This window comes from Oncorhynchus clarkii, chromosome 7 (genome assembly GCF_045791955.1).
Source record: "Oncorhynchus clarkii lewisi isolate Uvic-CL-2024 chromosome 7, UVic_Ocla_1.0, whole genome shotgun sequence".
Taxonomy (NCBI): Eukaryota; Metazoa; Chordata; class Actinopteri; order Salmoniformes; family Salmonidae; genus Oncorhynchus; species Oncorhynchus clarkii.
In genome coordinates this window covers 77965707-77982773 of record NC_092153.1, presented here as the reverse complement: position 1 = coordinate 77982773, position 17067 = coordinate 77965707, and the positions used below count along the sequence as shown (strand labels likewise).

Genomic DNA, 17067 nt, shown 5'->3' with positions numbered 1-17067 from the left:
AGAGGGACGGAAGCTATAATGTTACACTGGCATTACTAAAGTGCCTATAAGAACATCCAATAGTCAAAGTATATGAAATACAAATGGTATAGAGGGAAATAGTCCTCTAATTCCTATAATAACTACAACCTAAAACTTCTTCCCTGAGAATATTGAAGACTCATGTTAAAAGGAACCACCAGCTTTCATATGTTCTCATGTTCTGAGCAAGGAACTTAAACGTTAATGTGCACATAATGCACTTTTACTTTCTTCTCCAACACTTTGTTTTTGCATTATTTAAACCAAATTGAACATGTTTCATTATTTATTTGAGCCTAAATTGATTTTATTGATGTATTATATGAAGTTAAAATAAAAGTGTTCATTCAGTATTGTTGTAATTGTCATTATTACAAATAAATACATGTAAAAAAAAAAATAAAAAAAAAAGAATTGGCCGATTTTAATCGGTACAGTCTTTTTTTGGTCCTCCAATAATCGGTATTGGTATAGGCGTTGAAAAATCATAATCGGTCGACCTCTACAACAGACACATGTTGACGGAAAGCATTTCAGAGAAAAAGACAAAGTAAGAGGACAGACGACAATAAAGAGAGACAGTGAGAGACAGATGGAGAAGAGTGACACACATGAAAAGTGGAAACAAATCTACTCACATGTCCGCTGTGGTTTTTCTGAACAGTGTTGTAGATTTCATCTATTTTTGAAACGAAGGATTCAAACTCAGGGATGATGAACTTCTTTCTGAAGGCCTGGATCAGAAGCACTATGTTCCCACCTACACACCTGAGGGTTGGTACAACAAACAATACAGTATTAGATCATCAATACAGAAACCCGGTCATTGAACAAGTTCTAGAGCATTCTAGAAAACGAGTTCTGTGAATGAGATGAACTTTGAACTTTTCCCAGATGTTTGCTTTGAAGTGGTGACACTCCCTGAAGCGGTGGATGGACTGCTGCTCATGACTGTATTATGACGTCTGACCTTCTTTTCTGTTGTTGTTTGCCTACTAGACTTGGTGCTGATAAGTGGTTTGAATTGTTGTGGAAAATAGGGTTCAGCGGAGCTATGTGAGAACGTAAACACCATTCTTTGTGACACACATGGCTAATGATACTCCTTATGTATCCTATTAACAGCCTGACACATTTTTTAAATATGTTTTACTGTCACATACACCGGATAGGTGTAGTGAAATGTGTTGTTTTACAGGGTCAGCCATAGCACTGCACCCCAAGAGCAAATAAGGGTTAAGTGCTTTGCTCAAGGGCACATTGACAGATTGTCAGCTCGGGTATTTGAACCAGCAACCTTTTCGTTTCTAGCCCAACGCTCTAACTGCTAGGCTACCTGCCGCTCGATGCTCCCTATATTATTTCCTACCGCAACCTATGTTGCACTTGAAAACAAACACATATGATTAGGGGCAAGAAAAAGTATGTGAACCCTTTGGAATTACCTGGATTTCTACATAAACTGGTCATAACATTTGATCTGATCTTCATCTAAGTCACAACAATAGACAAACACAGTCTGCTTAAACTAATAACACACAGAAATTATATGTTTTTCATGTCTTTATTGAACACACCATGTAAACATTCACAGTGCAGGGTGGGAAAAATATGTGAACCCTTGGATTTAACAACTGGTTGACCCTCCTTTGGCAGCAATAGCTTCAATCAAACATTTTCTGTAGATGCGGATCAGACCTGTACAACAGTCAGGAGGAATTTGGGGGCTTTCCTCTTTACAAAACTGTTTCAGTTCACCAATATTCTTGGGATGTCTGGTGTGAACTGCTCTCTTGAGGTCATGCCACAGCATCTCAATCGGGTTGAGATCAAGACTATGACTGGGCCACTCCAGAAGTTGTATTTTCTTCTGTTGAAGCCATTCTGTTGTTGATTTACTTCTGTGTTTTGGGTCGTTGTCCTGTTGCGTCACCCAACTTCTGTTGAGCTTCAATTGGCGGACAGATAGCCTTTAATTCTCCAGCAAAATGTCTTGATACACTTGGGAATTCATTTTTCTGTCGATGATAGCAAGCTGTCCAGGCCCTGAGGAAGCAAAGCAGCCCCAAACCATGATGCTCCCTCCACCATACTTTACAGTTGGGATGAGGTTTTGATGTTGGTGTGCTGTGCCTTTTTTTCTCCACACATAGTGTTGTGTGTTCCTTCCAAACAACTCAACTGTAGTTTCATCTGTCCACAGAATATTTTGCCTGTAGCGCTATGAAAGGGACAACAGTGGCTTCTTCCGTGGTGTCCTCCCATGAACCCCATTCTTGTTTTGTGTTTTACACAAGTAGACCCGTCAACAGAGATGCTAGCATGTTCCAGAGATTTCTGTAAGTTTTTAGCTGACACTAGGATTCTTCTTCTTAACCTCATTGAGCATTCTGCGCTGTGCTCTTGCAGTCATCTTTGCAGGACGGCCAACAGTGCTGAACTTTCTCCATTTATAGACAATTTTGTCTTATCGTGGACTAATGAACATCAAGGCTTTTAGAGATTATTTTGTAACCCTTTCCAGCTTTATGCAAGTCAAGGTCTTTTGAGATCTCTTTTGTTGGAGTCATGGTTCACATCAGCCAATGCTTCTTGTGAATAGCAAACTCTGTAGCAAATAGCACATTTTGTGAGTGTTTTTTATAGGGCAGGGCAGCTCTAACCAACATCTCCAATCTCATCTCATTGATTGGACTCCAGGTTAGTTGACTCCTGACTCCAATTGGCTAATGACTTCTCCAAAAGCCTAGGGGTTCACATACTTTTTCCAACCTACACTGTGAATGTTTAAATTCTGTATTCAACACGGACAAGAAAAATACAATAATTTGTGTGTTATTAGTTTAAGCACACGGTTTTTGTCTATTGTTGTGATTTAGATGAAGATTAGATCAAATTTTATGACCAATTTATGCAGAAATCCAGGTAATTCCAAAGGGTTCACATACGTTTTCTTGCTACAGTATGTGTACACTCTTAGAAAAAAGGTGCTATCTAGAACTAAAAGGGTTATTTGGTTGTCCCCATAAGATAACCCTTCGAAGAACGCTTTTTGGTTCCAGGTAGAACCCTTTTGAATTCCATGTATAATCCTTTCCACTGAGGATTCTACCTGGAACCAAAAAGGGTTCTACATGGAACCAAAAAGGGTTCTACATGGAACCAAAAAGCGTTCTCCTATGGGGACAGACAAAGAACCTTTTTGGAACCCTTTTTTCTAAGAGTGTCGACTACCTGGCAGATATAAGGAACACTGGTTTTCCCCACGAGATCAAGATGCCTGGACTGTCAAAGTCCACTCCAGATGTCAATCATTCACTCTTTAACTGAATTGTAATGAAAGGACATGCATAGCCATAGCTGAAACACAAAGCTGTCACAGGTCAACTGATTAAGGGTTACATTTCATTCCAATCAAAATGTACTTTGTGTTTGTGTTTGTGTGTGTGTGTGTGTGTGTGTGTGTGTGTAGGCCCAAGGACCAAGGCAGCCGGCACCTATAAATCGGAGTCGTACTCTGCTCTTTAGCCCACACAAGACTACCCGTATCGTCCCTCAGCCCACGGTCCCTCAGCCCACGGTCCCTCAGCCCACGGTCCCTCAGCCCACGGTCCCTCAGCCCTCAGTGGACTGAGAGCACATATACTTTTGCCTCTTAAAATGACTTGAAGAGTAAATGCCAGAGAGAGGAGCCATGTGTGTTTGAGTGAGTGAGTGAGTGAGTGAGTGAGTGAGTGAGTGAGTGAGTGAGTGAGTGAGTGAGTGAGTGAGTGAGTGAGTATTTGTTGTGAGGTCTGGGGTCCGCTCGCCAACCAAGAATTCACAAAATGGGAAAACACCAAACTGAGACTCTGAATGCAGAATTCTGCAAAAAATATCCTCAATGTACAATGTAAAACACCAACTAATACATGCGAAGAGCCGTTCAAGTCTACAACCACCTAAAAGGAAGCTATTTGCAAACTTTCCATAACAAAGCCATCACCTACAGAGAGATGAACCTGGAGAAGAGTCCCATAAGCAAGCTGGTCCTGGGGCTCTGTTCACAAAGACAAACAGACCCCACAGAGCAGCAGGACAGCAACACAATTCGACCCAATCAAATCATGAGAAAATAAAAAGATAATTATTTCCAATGTGTCAAGTAACTAACAAAAAACAGAGAAAACTAGAATGCTATTTGGCCCTAAACAGAGAATATACAGTGGCATAATACCTGACCACTGTGACTGACCCAAACATAAGGAAAGCTTTGACTCAGTGAGCATAGCCTTGCTATTGAGAAATGCCGCCGTAGGCAGACCTGGCTCTCAAGAGAAGACAGGCTATGTGCTCACTGCCCACAAAATGAGGTGGAAACTGAGCTGCACTTCCTAAACTCCTGCCAAATGTATTACCATATTAGAGACACATATTTCCCTCAGATTACACAGACCCACAGAGAATTTGAAAACAAATCCAATTTTGATAAACTCCCATATCTACTGGGTGAAGTTCCACAGTGTGCCATCACAGCAGCAAGATTTGTGACCTGTTGCCACAAAAAAAGGGCAACCAGTGAAGAACAAACACCAATGTAAATACAACCCATATTTATGCTTATTTTCACTTTCCGTTTTCCCTTCCCAACTATTTGCACATCGTTACAACACTGTATATAGACATAATATGACATTTCAAATGTCTTTATTCTTCTGTGATGTTTACTGTTAATTTTTTGTAAACTTTTGTTTATTATCTACTTCACTTGCTTTGTCAATGTTAACATATGTTTCCCATTCCAATAAAGCACTTAATTCAATTCAGAGTGAGTGAGTGAGTGAGTAAGCCTACAACAAGCTTTGGGTTAATAATGTGGAATGCTGAAGGGGTCAGGGTATTAATAGACTCACTCTACCATGGCACCTGGCAGTAAGAGGAGATGGAAATGTGATGACTGTGTGACAGAGGCAAAGAGGGCTAGAGAGGTGGAGAGGGGTAGAGAGGTGGAGAGGGGTAGAGAGGGGTAGAGAGAGGTGGAGGGGTAGAGAGGGTAGAGAGAGGTAAGGAGAGGTGGACAGGGGTAGAGCTGTAGAGAGGGGTGTACAGGGGTTGAGGGCTAGAGAGGGGTAGAGAGGTGGAGAGGGGTAGAGAGGGGTAAAGAGAGGTAGAAGGGGGTGTAGAGGGGTAGAGGGGGGCGGAGAGGGGTAGAGAGAGGTATATAGAGGGGTAGAGAGAGGTAGAGGGGGTTAGAAGGGGGTGGAGAGAGGTAGAAGGGGGTGGAGAGGGGTAGAAGGGGGTGGAGAGGGGTAGAAGGGGGTGGATAGAGGTAGAAGGGGGTGGAGAGAGGTGGAGACAGGTAGAGGTGGCTCTAGAAGCAGGTCCCAAATCCCCCCCCACCCTTGGACCTACCCTCGGTTTATGCAGACCAGCTGTAAGCAATATGGTGGAAGCTCCAACAATGCACTGCTTGTACCTATCCAGACCCTTCAGATCTGCAAACATCGAGGGGTTAGGGACAAGAGGGAGGGGTATGGAGCAATGTGGGAACGTCTAAATCCAACAAGGAGACAAGCTGGGCAACTCACTTGTGGAAGAGTTCCCGGTCCATCATGGCGTCATGACAGGATTCCGATACGGAGCGTTGCAGCTTGTCCATACAGTCCTTCAGTCGCGGGTCGGATACAATAAGACCAGTCCTCTTGAGGGCCTGATCAAATCAAATCAAACTTTATTTAAAGTGCATATAAAGTCACAGGACATGTTACAGTAAAAACAACACAATGAAGCGGTTCAAGTAAACAAAAGACGATAAAATAGATGAATAAATTAACAACACAAAGATTTGGTTGGGGAGAAAGGAATGATGTTGTCAGCGAAGCCATACAGCAAAGCTATACTGCAGTTTAATTTACAGTGTACTGTAAATCATTCTGCCTGGTCATGTCGAGTTCACATCTCACAAAGTTATTAATACTGTTATGCGAGGAACTTGGATGTGAACTAAATTTATATGAACTAACTTTAACTCATCTTGAGGCCCACTGACATACACGAATCTTGTTGCAAGTTGAGTAACTGATATCCATTTTTTGTCCAAGCTGAACTGAAGCTGGTTTGGGTATGCTTTGAGTCACTTGTTGCAAATTGAGTAACTGATACCCTTCTTTGTCCAAGCTGGACTGAAGCTGGTTTGGGTATGCTTTGAGTCACTTGTTGCAAGTTGAGTAACTGATACCCTTCTTTGTCCAAGCTGGACTGAAGCTGGTTTGGGTATGCTTTGAGTCACTTGTTGCAAGTTGAGTAACTGATAGCCTTCTTTGTCCAAGCTGAACTGAAGCTGGTTTGGGTATGCTTTGAGTCACTTGTTGCAAGTTGAGTAACTGATACCCTTCTTTGTCCAAGCTGGACTGAAGCTGGTTTGGGTATGCTTTGAGTCACTTGTTGCAAGTTGAGTAACTGATACCCTTCTTTGTCCAAGCTGAACTGAAGCTGGTTTGGGTATGCTTTGAGTCACTTGTTGCAAATTGAGTAACTGATACCCTTCTTTGTCCAAGCTGGACTGAAGCTGGTTTGGGTATGCTTTGAGTCACTTGTTGCAAGTTGAGTAACTGATACCCTTCTTTGTCCAAGCTGGACTGAAGCTGGTTTGGGTATGCTTTGAGTCACTTGTTGCAAGTTGAGTAACTGATACCCTTCTTTGTCCAAGCTGGACTGAAGCTGGTTTGGGTATGCTTTGAGTCACTTGTTGCAAGTTGAGTAACTGATACCCTTCTTTGTCCAAGCTGGACTGAAGCTGGTTTGGGTATGCTTTGAGTCACTTGTTGCAAGTTGAGTAACTGATACCCTTCTTTGTCCAAGCTGAACTGAAGCTGGTTTGGGTATGCTTTGAGTCACTTGTTGCAAATTGAGTAACTGATACCCTTCTTTGTCCAAGCTGGACTGAAGCTGGTTTGGGTATGCTTTGAGTCACTTGTTGCAAGTTGAGTAACTGATACCCTTCTTTGTCCAAGCTGGACTGAAGCTGGTTTGGGAACGCTTTGAGTCACTTGTTGCAAGTTGAGTAACTGATACCCTTCTTTGTCCAAGCTGAACTGAAGCTGGTTTGGGTATGCTTTGAGTCACTTGTTGCAAATTGAGTAACTGATACCCTTCTTTGTCCAAGCTGGACTGAAGCTGGTTTGGGTATGCTTTGAGTCACTTGTTGCAAGTTGAGTAACTGATACCCTTCTTTGTCCAAGCTGGACTGAAGCTGGTTTGGGAACGCTTTGAGTCACTTGTTGCAAGTTGAGTAACTGATACCCTTCTTTGTCCAAGCTGGACTGAAGCTGGTTTGGGAACGCTTTGAGTCACTTGTTGCAAGTTGAGTAACTGATACCCTTCTTTGTCCAAGCTGGACTGAAGCTGGTTTGGGAACGCTTTGAGTCACTTGTTGCAAGTTGAGTAACTGATACCCTTCTTTGTCCAAGCTGGACTGAAGCTGGTTTGGGAACGCTTTGAGTCACTTGTTGCAAGTTGAGTAACTGATACCCTTCTTTGTCCAAGCTGGACTGAAGCTGGTTTGGGAACGCTTTGAGTCACTTGTTGCAAATTGAGTAACTGATACCCTTCTTTGTCCAAGCTGGACTGAAGCTGGTTTGGGTATGCTTTGAGTCACTTGTTGCAAGTTGAGTAACTGATACCCTTCTTTGTCCAAGCTGGACTGAAGCTGGTTTGGGAACGCTTTGAGTCACTTGTTGCAAGTTGAGTAACTGATACCCTTCTTTGTCCAAGCTGGACTGAAGCTGGTTTGGGAACGCTTTGAGTCACTTGTTGCAAGTTGAGTAACTGATACCCTTCTTTGTCCAAGCTGGACTGAAGCTGGTTTGGGAACGCTTTGAGTCACTTGTTGCAAGTTGAGTAACTGATACCCTTCTTTGTCCAAGCTGGACTGAAGCTGGTTTGGGAACGCTTTGAGTCACTTGTTGCAAGTTGAGTAACTGATACCCTTCTTTGTCCAAGCTGGACTGAAGCTGGTTTGGGAACGCTTTGAGTCACTTGTTGCAAGTTGAGTAACTGATACCCTTCTTTGTCCAAGCTGGACTGAAGCTGGTTTGGGAACGCTTTGAGTCACTTGTTGCAAGTTGAGTAACTGATACCCTTCTTTGTCCAAGCTGGACTGAAGCTGGTTTGGGAACGCTTTGAGTCACTTGTTGCAAGTTGAGTAACTGATACCCTTCTTTGTCCAAGCTGGACTGAAGCTGGTTTGGGTATGCTTTGAGTCACTTGTTGCAAGTTGAGTAACTGATACCCTTCTTTGTCCAAGCTGAACTGAAGCTGGTTTGGGAACGCTTTGAGTCACTTGTTGCAAGTGTTTTGATTGAAACAGTGCAGTAGTGCTGGTGCAATATAAAACACAGATCAAATCAGAGCTTTGACTATCATTGACATCTTCAACAATTGATTCTTTCATTTAACAAGTTCGTTTTTAGGGGGATAATTTCATCACATGTTGAAATACAAAACCCCCATGTTATAGTTGAATGATGATACAACCTAATCTAGTCTGTCTAGTCTCTGCACAGTAATCTTTACAACCTAATTTAGTCTGTCTAGTATCTGCAGGGTAATATTTACAACCTAATCTAGTCTGTCTGGTCTCTGCACGGTAATCTTTACAACCTAATTTAGTCTGTCTAGTATCTGCAGGGTAATATTTACAACCTAATCTAGTCTGTCTGGTCTCTGCCGGGTAATCTTTACAACCTAATCTAGTCTGTCTAGTCTCTGCAGGGTAATCTTTACAACCTAATCTAGTCTGTCTGGTCTCTGCACGGTAATCTTTACAACCTAATCTAGTCTGTCTGGTATCTGCAGGGTAATATTTACAACCTAATCTAGTCTGTCTAGTCTCTGCAGGGTAATCTTTACAACCTAATCTAGTCTCTGCCGGCTAACTTTACAACCTAATCTAGTCTCTGCAGGGTAATCTTTACAACCTAATCTAGTCTGTCTAGTCTCTGCAGGGTAATCTTTACAACCTAATATAGTCTGTCTAGTCTCTGCAGGGTAATCTTTCCAACCTAATCTAGTCTGTCTAGTCTCTGCCGGGTAATCTTTACAACCTAATCTAGTCTGTCTAGTCTCTGCAGGGTAATCTTTACAACCTAATCTAGTCTCTGCAGGGTAATCTTTACAACCTAATCTAGTCTGTCTAGTCTCTGCCGGGTAATCTTTACAACCTAATCTAGTCTGGCTAGTCTCTGCAGGGTAATATTTACAACCTAATCTAGTCTGTCTGGTCTCTGCCGGGTAATCTTTACAACCTAATCTAGTCTGTCTAGTCTCTGCAGGGTAATCTTTACAACCTAATATAGTCTGTCTAGTCTCTGCAGGGTAATCTTTCCAACCTAATCTAGTCTGTCTAGTCTCTGCCGGGTAATCTTTACAACCTAATCTAGTCTGTCTAGTCTCTGCAGGGTAATCTTTACAACCTAATCTAGTCTCTGCAGGGTAATCTTTACAACCTAATCTAGTCTGTCTAGTCTCTGCCGGGTAATCTTTACAACCTAATCTAGTCTGTCTAGTCTCTGCCGGGTAATCTTTACAACCTAATCTAGTCTGTCTAGTCTCTGCAGGGTAATCTTTACAACCTAATATAGTCTGTCTAGTCTCTGCAGGGTAATCTTTACAACCTAATTTAGTCTCTGCCGGTTAACTTTACAACCTAATCTAGTCTCTGCCGGGTAACTTTACAACCTAATTTAGTCTCTGCCGGGTAATCTTTACAACCTAATCTAGTCTGTCTGGTCTCTGCAGGGTAATATTTACAACCTAATCTAGTCTGGCTAGTCTCTGCAGGGTAATATTTACAACCTAATCTAGTCTGTCTGGTCTCTGCCGGGTAATCTTTACAACCTAATCTAGTCTGTCTAGTCTCTGCAGGGTAATCTTTACAACCTAATCTAGTCTGTCTGGTCTCTGCACGGTAATCTTTACAACCTAATCTAGTCTGTCTGATATCTGCAGGGTAATATTTACAACCTAATCCAGTCTGTCTAGTCTCTGCAGGGTTATCTTTACAACCTAATCTAGTCTCTGCCGGCTAACTTTACAACCTAATCTAGTCTCTGCAGGGTAATCTTTACAACCTAATCTAGTCTGTCTAGTCTCTGCAGGGTAATCTTTACAACCTAATATAGTCTGTCTAGTCTCTGCAGGGTAATCTTTCCAACCTAATCTAGTCTGTCTAGTCTCTGCCGGGTAATCTTTACAACCTAATCTAGTCTGTCTAGTCTCTGCAGGGCAATCTTTACAACCTAATCTAGTCTCTGCAGGGTAATCTTTACAACCTAATCTAGTCTGTCTAGTCTCTGCCGGGTAATCTTTACAACCTAATCTAGTCTGTCTAGTCTCTGCAGGGTAATCTTTACAACCTAATCTAGTCTGTCTAGTCTCTGCAGGGTAATCTTTACAACCTAATTTAGTCTCTGCCGGTTAACTTTACAACCTAATCTAGTCTCTGCCGGGTAACTTTACAACCTAATTTAGTCTCTGCCAGGTAATGTTTACAACCTAATCTAGTTTGTCTGGTCTCTGCAGGGTAATATTTACAACCTAATCTAGTCTGGCTGGTCTCTGCAGGGTAATATTTACAACCTAATCTAGTCTGGCTGGTCTCTGCAGGGTAATCTTTACAACCTAATCTAGTCTCTCTAGTTCCTGCAGAGTAATCTTTACAATCTATTCCATTCTGTCTAGTCTCTACAGGGTCATCTTTACAATATATTCCAGTCTGTCTAGTCTCTGCAAGGGTAATCTTTACAACCTAATCTAGTCTGTCTAGTCTCTGTCGGGTAATCTTTACAACCTAATTTAGTCTGTCTAGTTCCTGCAGGGTAATCTTTACAACCTAATCTAGTCTCTGCAGGGTAATCTTTACAACCTAATCTAGTCTGTCTAGTCTCCGCAGGGTAATCTTTACAACCTAATCTAGTCTCCGCAGGGTAATCTTTACAACCTAATCTAGTCTCTGCAGGGTAATCTTTACAACCTAATCTAGTCTCTGCAGGGTAATCTTTACAACCTAATCCAGTCTGTCTAGTCTCTGCAGGGTAATATTTACAACCTAATCTAGTCTCTCTAGTCTCTGCAGGGTAATCTTTACAACCTAATCTAGTCTCTCTAGTCTCTGCAGGGTAATATTTACAACCTAATCCAGTCTGTCTAGTCTCTGCAGGGTAATCTTTACAACCTATTTCTAGTCTCTCTGGTCTCTGCAGGGTAATCTTTACAACCTATTTCTAGTCTCTCTGGTCTCTGCAGGGTAATCTTTACAACCTATTTATAGTCTCTCTGTTCTCTGCAGGGTAATCTTTACAACCTATTTCTAGTCTCTCTGGTCTCTGCAGGGTAATCTTTAGACTGATGTGTTGTGATCTTCACCAGACACATTCCTTCCTTCATCAGGCTTGGAGACATGGAAACGATTTAATTTAAATAACATAATGAAATAGCCATGTTCCACGATACACCTTATTGTTTCAAGAGTTGATTCACTCAATTGTTTTTTTTATTGATTTAACCTTTATTTAACTAGGTTAAATCACATATCAGCGGAATGTATCATTTGAACAGCTATTTGTTATCTATTCAGAAAATGCATATGGATATGACTATCTATAACCTACTATAAGGGACTACAGTACATTGGCCTGTCTTGACATCTACATTGGGAAAGTATGCTATGCTGAATATTATTTTTCTCCTGATAGTTGCACTGTCTATGTCAAACACTGCAATTCAATTTTCAATGAACACCATGTCAGCTTGCACAAGGGATGTACTCGATGTACGCCTCACTTGTTGCACGTCTTTCCTTGCTCATAATTACCATATTCCTCATAATTACCCTACCTCCTCCCTTCCTCATAATTACCCTACCTCCTCCCTTCCTCATAATGGCCATATTCCTCATAATTACCCTACCTCCTCCCTTCCTCATAATTACCATATTCCTCATAATTACCCTACCTCCTCCCTTCCTCATAATGGCCATATTCCTCATAATTACCCTACCTCCTCCCTTCCTCATAATTACCATATTCCTCATAATTACCCTACCTCCTCCCTTCCTCATAATTACCATATTCCTCATAATTACCCTACCTCCTCCCTTCCTCATAATTACCATATTCCTCATAATTACCCTACCTCCCCCCTTACTCATAATTAACACATTCCTCATAATTACCCTACCTCATCCCTTCCTCATAATTACCCTATTACCTCCCTTCCTCATAATTACCCTACTTCCTCATAATTACCCTATTACCTCCCTTCCTCATAATTACCCTACTTCCTCATAATTACCCTACCTCCTCCCTTCCTCATAATTACCCTACTTCCTCATAATTACCCTACCTCCTCCCTTCCTCATAATTACCCTACTTCCTCCCTTCCTCATACTGACCATACTTCCTCCCTTCCTCATAATTACCATATTCCTCATAATTACCATATTCCTCATAATTACCCTACTTCCTTCCTTCCTCATAATTACCCTACTTCCTCCCTTCCTCATAATTACCCTACTTCCTCCCTTCCTCATACTGACCATACTTCCTCCCTTCCTCATAATTACCATATTCCTCATAATTACCCTACCTCCTCATAATTACCCTACCTCCTCCCTTCCTCATAATTACCATACTTCCTCCCTTCCTCATAATTACCATATTCCTCATAATTACCCTACTTCCTCCCGTCCTCATAATTACCATATTCCTCATAATTACCCTACTTCCTCCCTTCCTCATAATTACCATATTCCTCATAACTACCCTACTCCCTCCCTTCCTCATAATTACCATATTCCTCCTAATTACCCTACGTCCTCCCTTCCTCCTAATTACCCTACTTCCTCCCTTCCTCCTAATTACCCTATTTCCTCCATTCCTCATAAGGACCCTACTTCCTCTCTAGCACATAATTACCCTACTTCCTCCCTTCCTCCTAATTACCCTACTTCCTCCCTTCCTCCTAATTACCCAACTTCCTCCCTTCCTCCTAATTACCCTACTTCCTTCATAGCACATAATTATCCTACTTCCTCCATTCCTCATAAGGACCCTACTTCCTCTCTAGCACATAATTACCCTACTTCCTCTCTAGCACATAATTACCCTACTTCCTCAAAGTAAAGAGAGTTGGCACTGCCACGGTGGCAGTTTGGTGGCCCCAAGTCTCCAATAACCCTTGCACTCAGCATACCTGGAGTAAGTATAGCTCAAATGGTGGAAAGACGAAGTTTGAGTGAGAGCAGAATTACATCAAGTCTCATAGATCATCTCTTATGACAGATTTTGTATCTTTATTTGCAAATAAATGTCTGTTCTTCAGTGTTTTTGTGTGTGTGTGTGTGTGTGTGTGTGTGTGTGTGTGGGGGGGAGGGAGCGAGACAGAGGGAGCGAGAGAACAAGAATGTGCTTTTGTGGTTGTGGCTGTATGTCTACATCGAGAGAGAGTTTGTTGTCAAGGAGGGTTGTGACAGAGTAAGGTATTTAATTTACAACCTACTCTTCTTTCCTGTATAGGTTAACTGATGTGTGTACTTACTCACAGAGATAAAGTGTGAGACGGGGACTTGTTTCTGACCCTCTGTGATGGTGTAGAAGAGCATATCTTCTACCTCTGAGAAGAGACCCTTCCCACTGCTCCTACATATACATACAGTGAAGAGGGAAATTGTCAGCTTTAAACAACACAGACATACACAACTTGATTGGCTATTTATAAAGAGTAATGGATGATTGAGGAGAATGGAGACAAGCCATGTTTTGAATATACAATAACATAGGCCTAAATGTGATTCACGCAAACACACAGTAAATTAATATCTGCCAATCAATACATAACACAAATGAACTGTCTGAACTGGAATAATAAAAACACAAACTCACAGTTTGGAAAGCACGTGGTCCATGTCTGAGGTTGTTCCGATGCGGTGCTGATCTGTTGAGCTTGTGTTGAAATATTGTGCCGGTTGAACTTTAACATTACGACGACAACACGGTAATAAACCGTTGTAACAAACCTTTTTAAAAACTATTTTAGTCGTGTCTTTCAAAGTTTCAACAGCTGCTGCGTTGGTAACCCGTAATATTTTCAAACAGTGCATGGTTACACTAACTTTACAAAAAGAAAAGCATTTAAGGATAAATAACTGCCTTCGGATACCTTTTCGATAGTATTTCCGTTACTTTCTCCACTATTTACCCTTAGTCTAATAAATCCGTTCTGGTAAACCGACTACAGGTATCTAGGCAGCAATCTCGTTTTCACGTTCGAAACTTGTCATGAGCGCACAAGAGGAAAACTGCGCCGATGACGTCGGAGTGTGTATTTATAGCAGGTCATCTTGGCTGCAGGGGAGCAAGGAAACCCCCAGCTCCGCTAAAACCATTGACAACTACAGTGCCCTTTTCAAAGAATTGTTAAATAAATGTTTATAACTATTTGGTTTTAATATTATCACATTGAAGAACATAGTCAGAACTAGATATTTCTGATTATTCCACATTTAGCGCAATCATCTGAGTAATAGAGCAAATAACTGCATGGTTTTCATGATCTGTAAAATTCAACTGATCATTTTTTCCATTTGGCATGTAACGCTAAGCAAACAATATGTGTAATTCATCTTGCTTCATCGGATATTAGGCTTTCAGAAAGAGGTTGACATTGGTAAATCCTCCTGGTAAAGTTGTCAGTCGGACTACTGTCATCACCACTACAGTATATGGAAAGCAAATCAAACAATATATGGATATAGCCATCTAGTTTATACCCTGAAAGTGATCTTGTTAACTAGCCATATTAACGTGATCTATTATTAGCTAGCTAACTATCAAGCAAATTAGACGTGGTCCATCAGTCAACGTAGCCTATCATGTATGTCTGCAGCAATTCTTGAATGCTACTAAAATCAATGTTGAAATGGGGAAAACGTTAGCTAACTTTGCTAGGTATGCCTACGTTGATTGTAGAAAAAGTGCATTAGGTCTACTTACCAGTTAAGCCAACTGTACAACGTTTCTACCGGTAGCTTTCAAAGTGAACACATTATCCGCCAACAGTAACGTTATATCGGCATTTGCATATATCAGCATTTATTTTATTTTGTATTTATTCGTTATTTTACCAGTTAAGTTGAATAGTTACAGGGTAGAGGAGGGGGATGAATGAGCCAATTGTAAACTGGGGATTATTAGGTTATGTAGATAATGTAACTGATAGAGCTAAATGTGTTATTTGTTTTGCATGGAAAACTCAGACGTTTGTAGTTTTGACTACGCTCTTAAACAGGTAGTCAAAACGGGCAAATCAAGCGCTCTGCACCTGTGGACCAAACCGCGTTGCAAACAGAAATGTACGCTAGTGATGTGCTGTTCGCGAAAGATGTTGTATTTTTTAACGACTCCTTTTACTAAATCGAGAGTCATGAATCATTTTTTCCCTGAGTGACTCGTTCATTTTGTCGTTCGTTTGACCCGCTGACCGCAGTGACAATACAGCAGGATTTAATACGCTCTCTGGCTCATGGCTCCAGAGACTTGCTCCGACAAAACATCCGTACAATAGATCTAGTTGCACTGCAGACAGCAATAATATCACAGAGAAGAAAAATACATGTTTAGAACTGGTAATTGATCGCATGGTGCAATAATAAATTATGGACACAGCTTTGTAGAACCAAAAACATACAGTCTCTGCATGCTTTTTATGGACACAGCTTTGTAGAACCAAAAACATACAAGTCTGCATGCTTTTGACATTACTGACTCAAATGAACGAAATGAGTCAGTCAGAACATTCGTTATTTTTACTGAACGAGTCGAACAGATCTGAGTTATTAAAAAGAGCCGAACTTCCCATTACTAATTTACACGTACGCGTTATTCACTCATTTCATCCAAACTGCTAGCGAGCTTCAACGTGGTCCGTATTGACAGACGCTAAAGTACAACTTGTTCTATCACTGAGGAAGAGAGGCGCAATTCGGCGGAAAATATGTCTCCACCCAGCAGGTGGCGTTGTTTCGTTGTTTCGCCCACTAAAAGCAAGGACTTTTTGTATGGAGGTCAATGACTGTCAAATTTGGTCATTCAAAAAATATATATTTGCTTTAAGCCAATAGAAGTTTCGTAATGTTTAAGTCGTTACGAGTTTACTAATATAAGACTTCTAGCGTCTCTCTCCATTGAAGACAGGCAGTTGTCGTTTTGTTTTTTTTATTTTACCTTTATTTAACTCAGCAAGTCAGTTAAGAACAAATTCTTATTTTCAATGACGGCCTAGGAACAGTGGGTTAACTGCCTGTTCAGGGGCAGAACGACAGATTTGTACCTTGTCAGCTCGGGGGTTTTGAACTTGCAACCTTACGGTTACTAGTCCAATGCTGTAACCACCCTGCCGCCCCAACCCTCACCGAATATTCAAATGATGATTACAATAAGGAGATGTATGCACCAATCCGGAGAAAGGATAGGCGGCTAGACAGTGTGGACAGCATGCAGATACGACTCCCATTGTTAGGGCGGAGCGACGTGTATCTTGTAAGTATATCCATTAACTTTGGTTCTATTTTAGATGCTTGTGGAGCTGCAAGTCCTGCCTCTCCCATCTACTAATTGGTTTGTAGGACATACTGTTCCCATGTGGGTGATTGAAAAATGTACGAGGTACACACTCCAGTTCAGTCAGCACAGCAACCAATGGGAAAGTACTGTACAATCAAGCTTGAAGACATGGCATATTCTGGCAGATGACAAACACAAGGTTTGATGCCAAATATGTAATGTATTCAAATACTCAAGTATCTGCATCATGTAACCATTAACCAACATGTCACTTTGTTTACAATGAACCGATTTAGGCAGAGGCTACAGAGCAGAGCAGACATACTGTACGATGAACTGTTTGGTTGAATCAACAGACCGATGTGGTTCCTATAGGCTATGTTTTGAAATACTTTGACCAACTCACAGTGGGGAGAAATCCTAACAGGCTGACAATGAGACGATGAGC

General features: G+C 41.4%; 1 protein-coding gene across 3 annotated transcripts in view; it reads right to left on the bottom strand.

Moving 5' to 3' along the window:
• The window catches only part of LOC139413879 (glutaminase kidney isoform, mitochondrial-like), a 30297-nt gene extending 15937 nt beyond the window's left edge, over nucleotides 1–14360 (bottom strand). For 2 of the 3 annotated variants that reach the window (XM_071161715.1, XM_071161713.1), the window contains exons 1-4: nucleotides 13941–14360; nucleotides 13601–13697; nucleotides 5589–5710; nucleotides 660–789 (exon numbers count right to left, since the gene is read on the bottom strand). In XM_071161715.1, the coding sequence (XP_071017816.1) occupies nucleotides 660–789; nucleotides 5589–5710; nucleotides 13601–13697; nucleotides 13941–14158 (567 nt within the window). In that variant the 5' untranslated portion in view covers nucleotides 14159–14360. Of the gene's footprint in view, nucleotides 1–659; nucleotides 790–5588; nucleotides 5711–13596; nucleotides 13698–13940 lie in introns of all 3 variants that reach the window. The other variant, XM_071161714.1, reaches the window with a different exon arrangement.
• Nucleotides 14361–17067: the final 2707 nt, after the last annotated feature.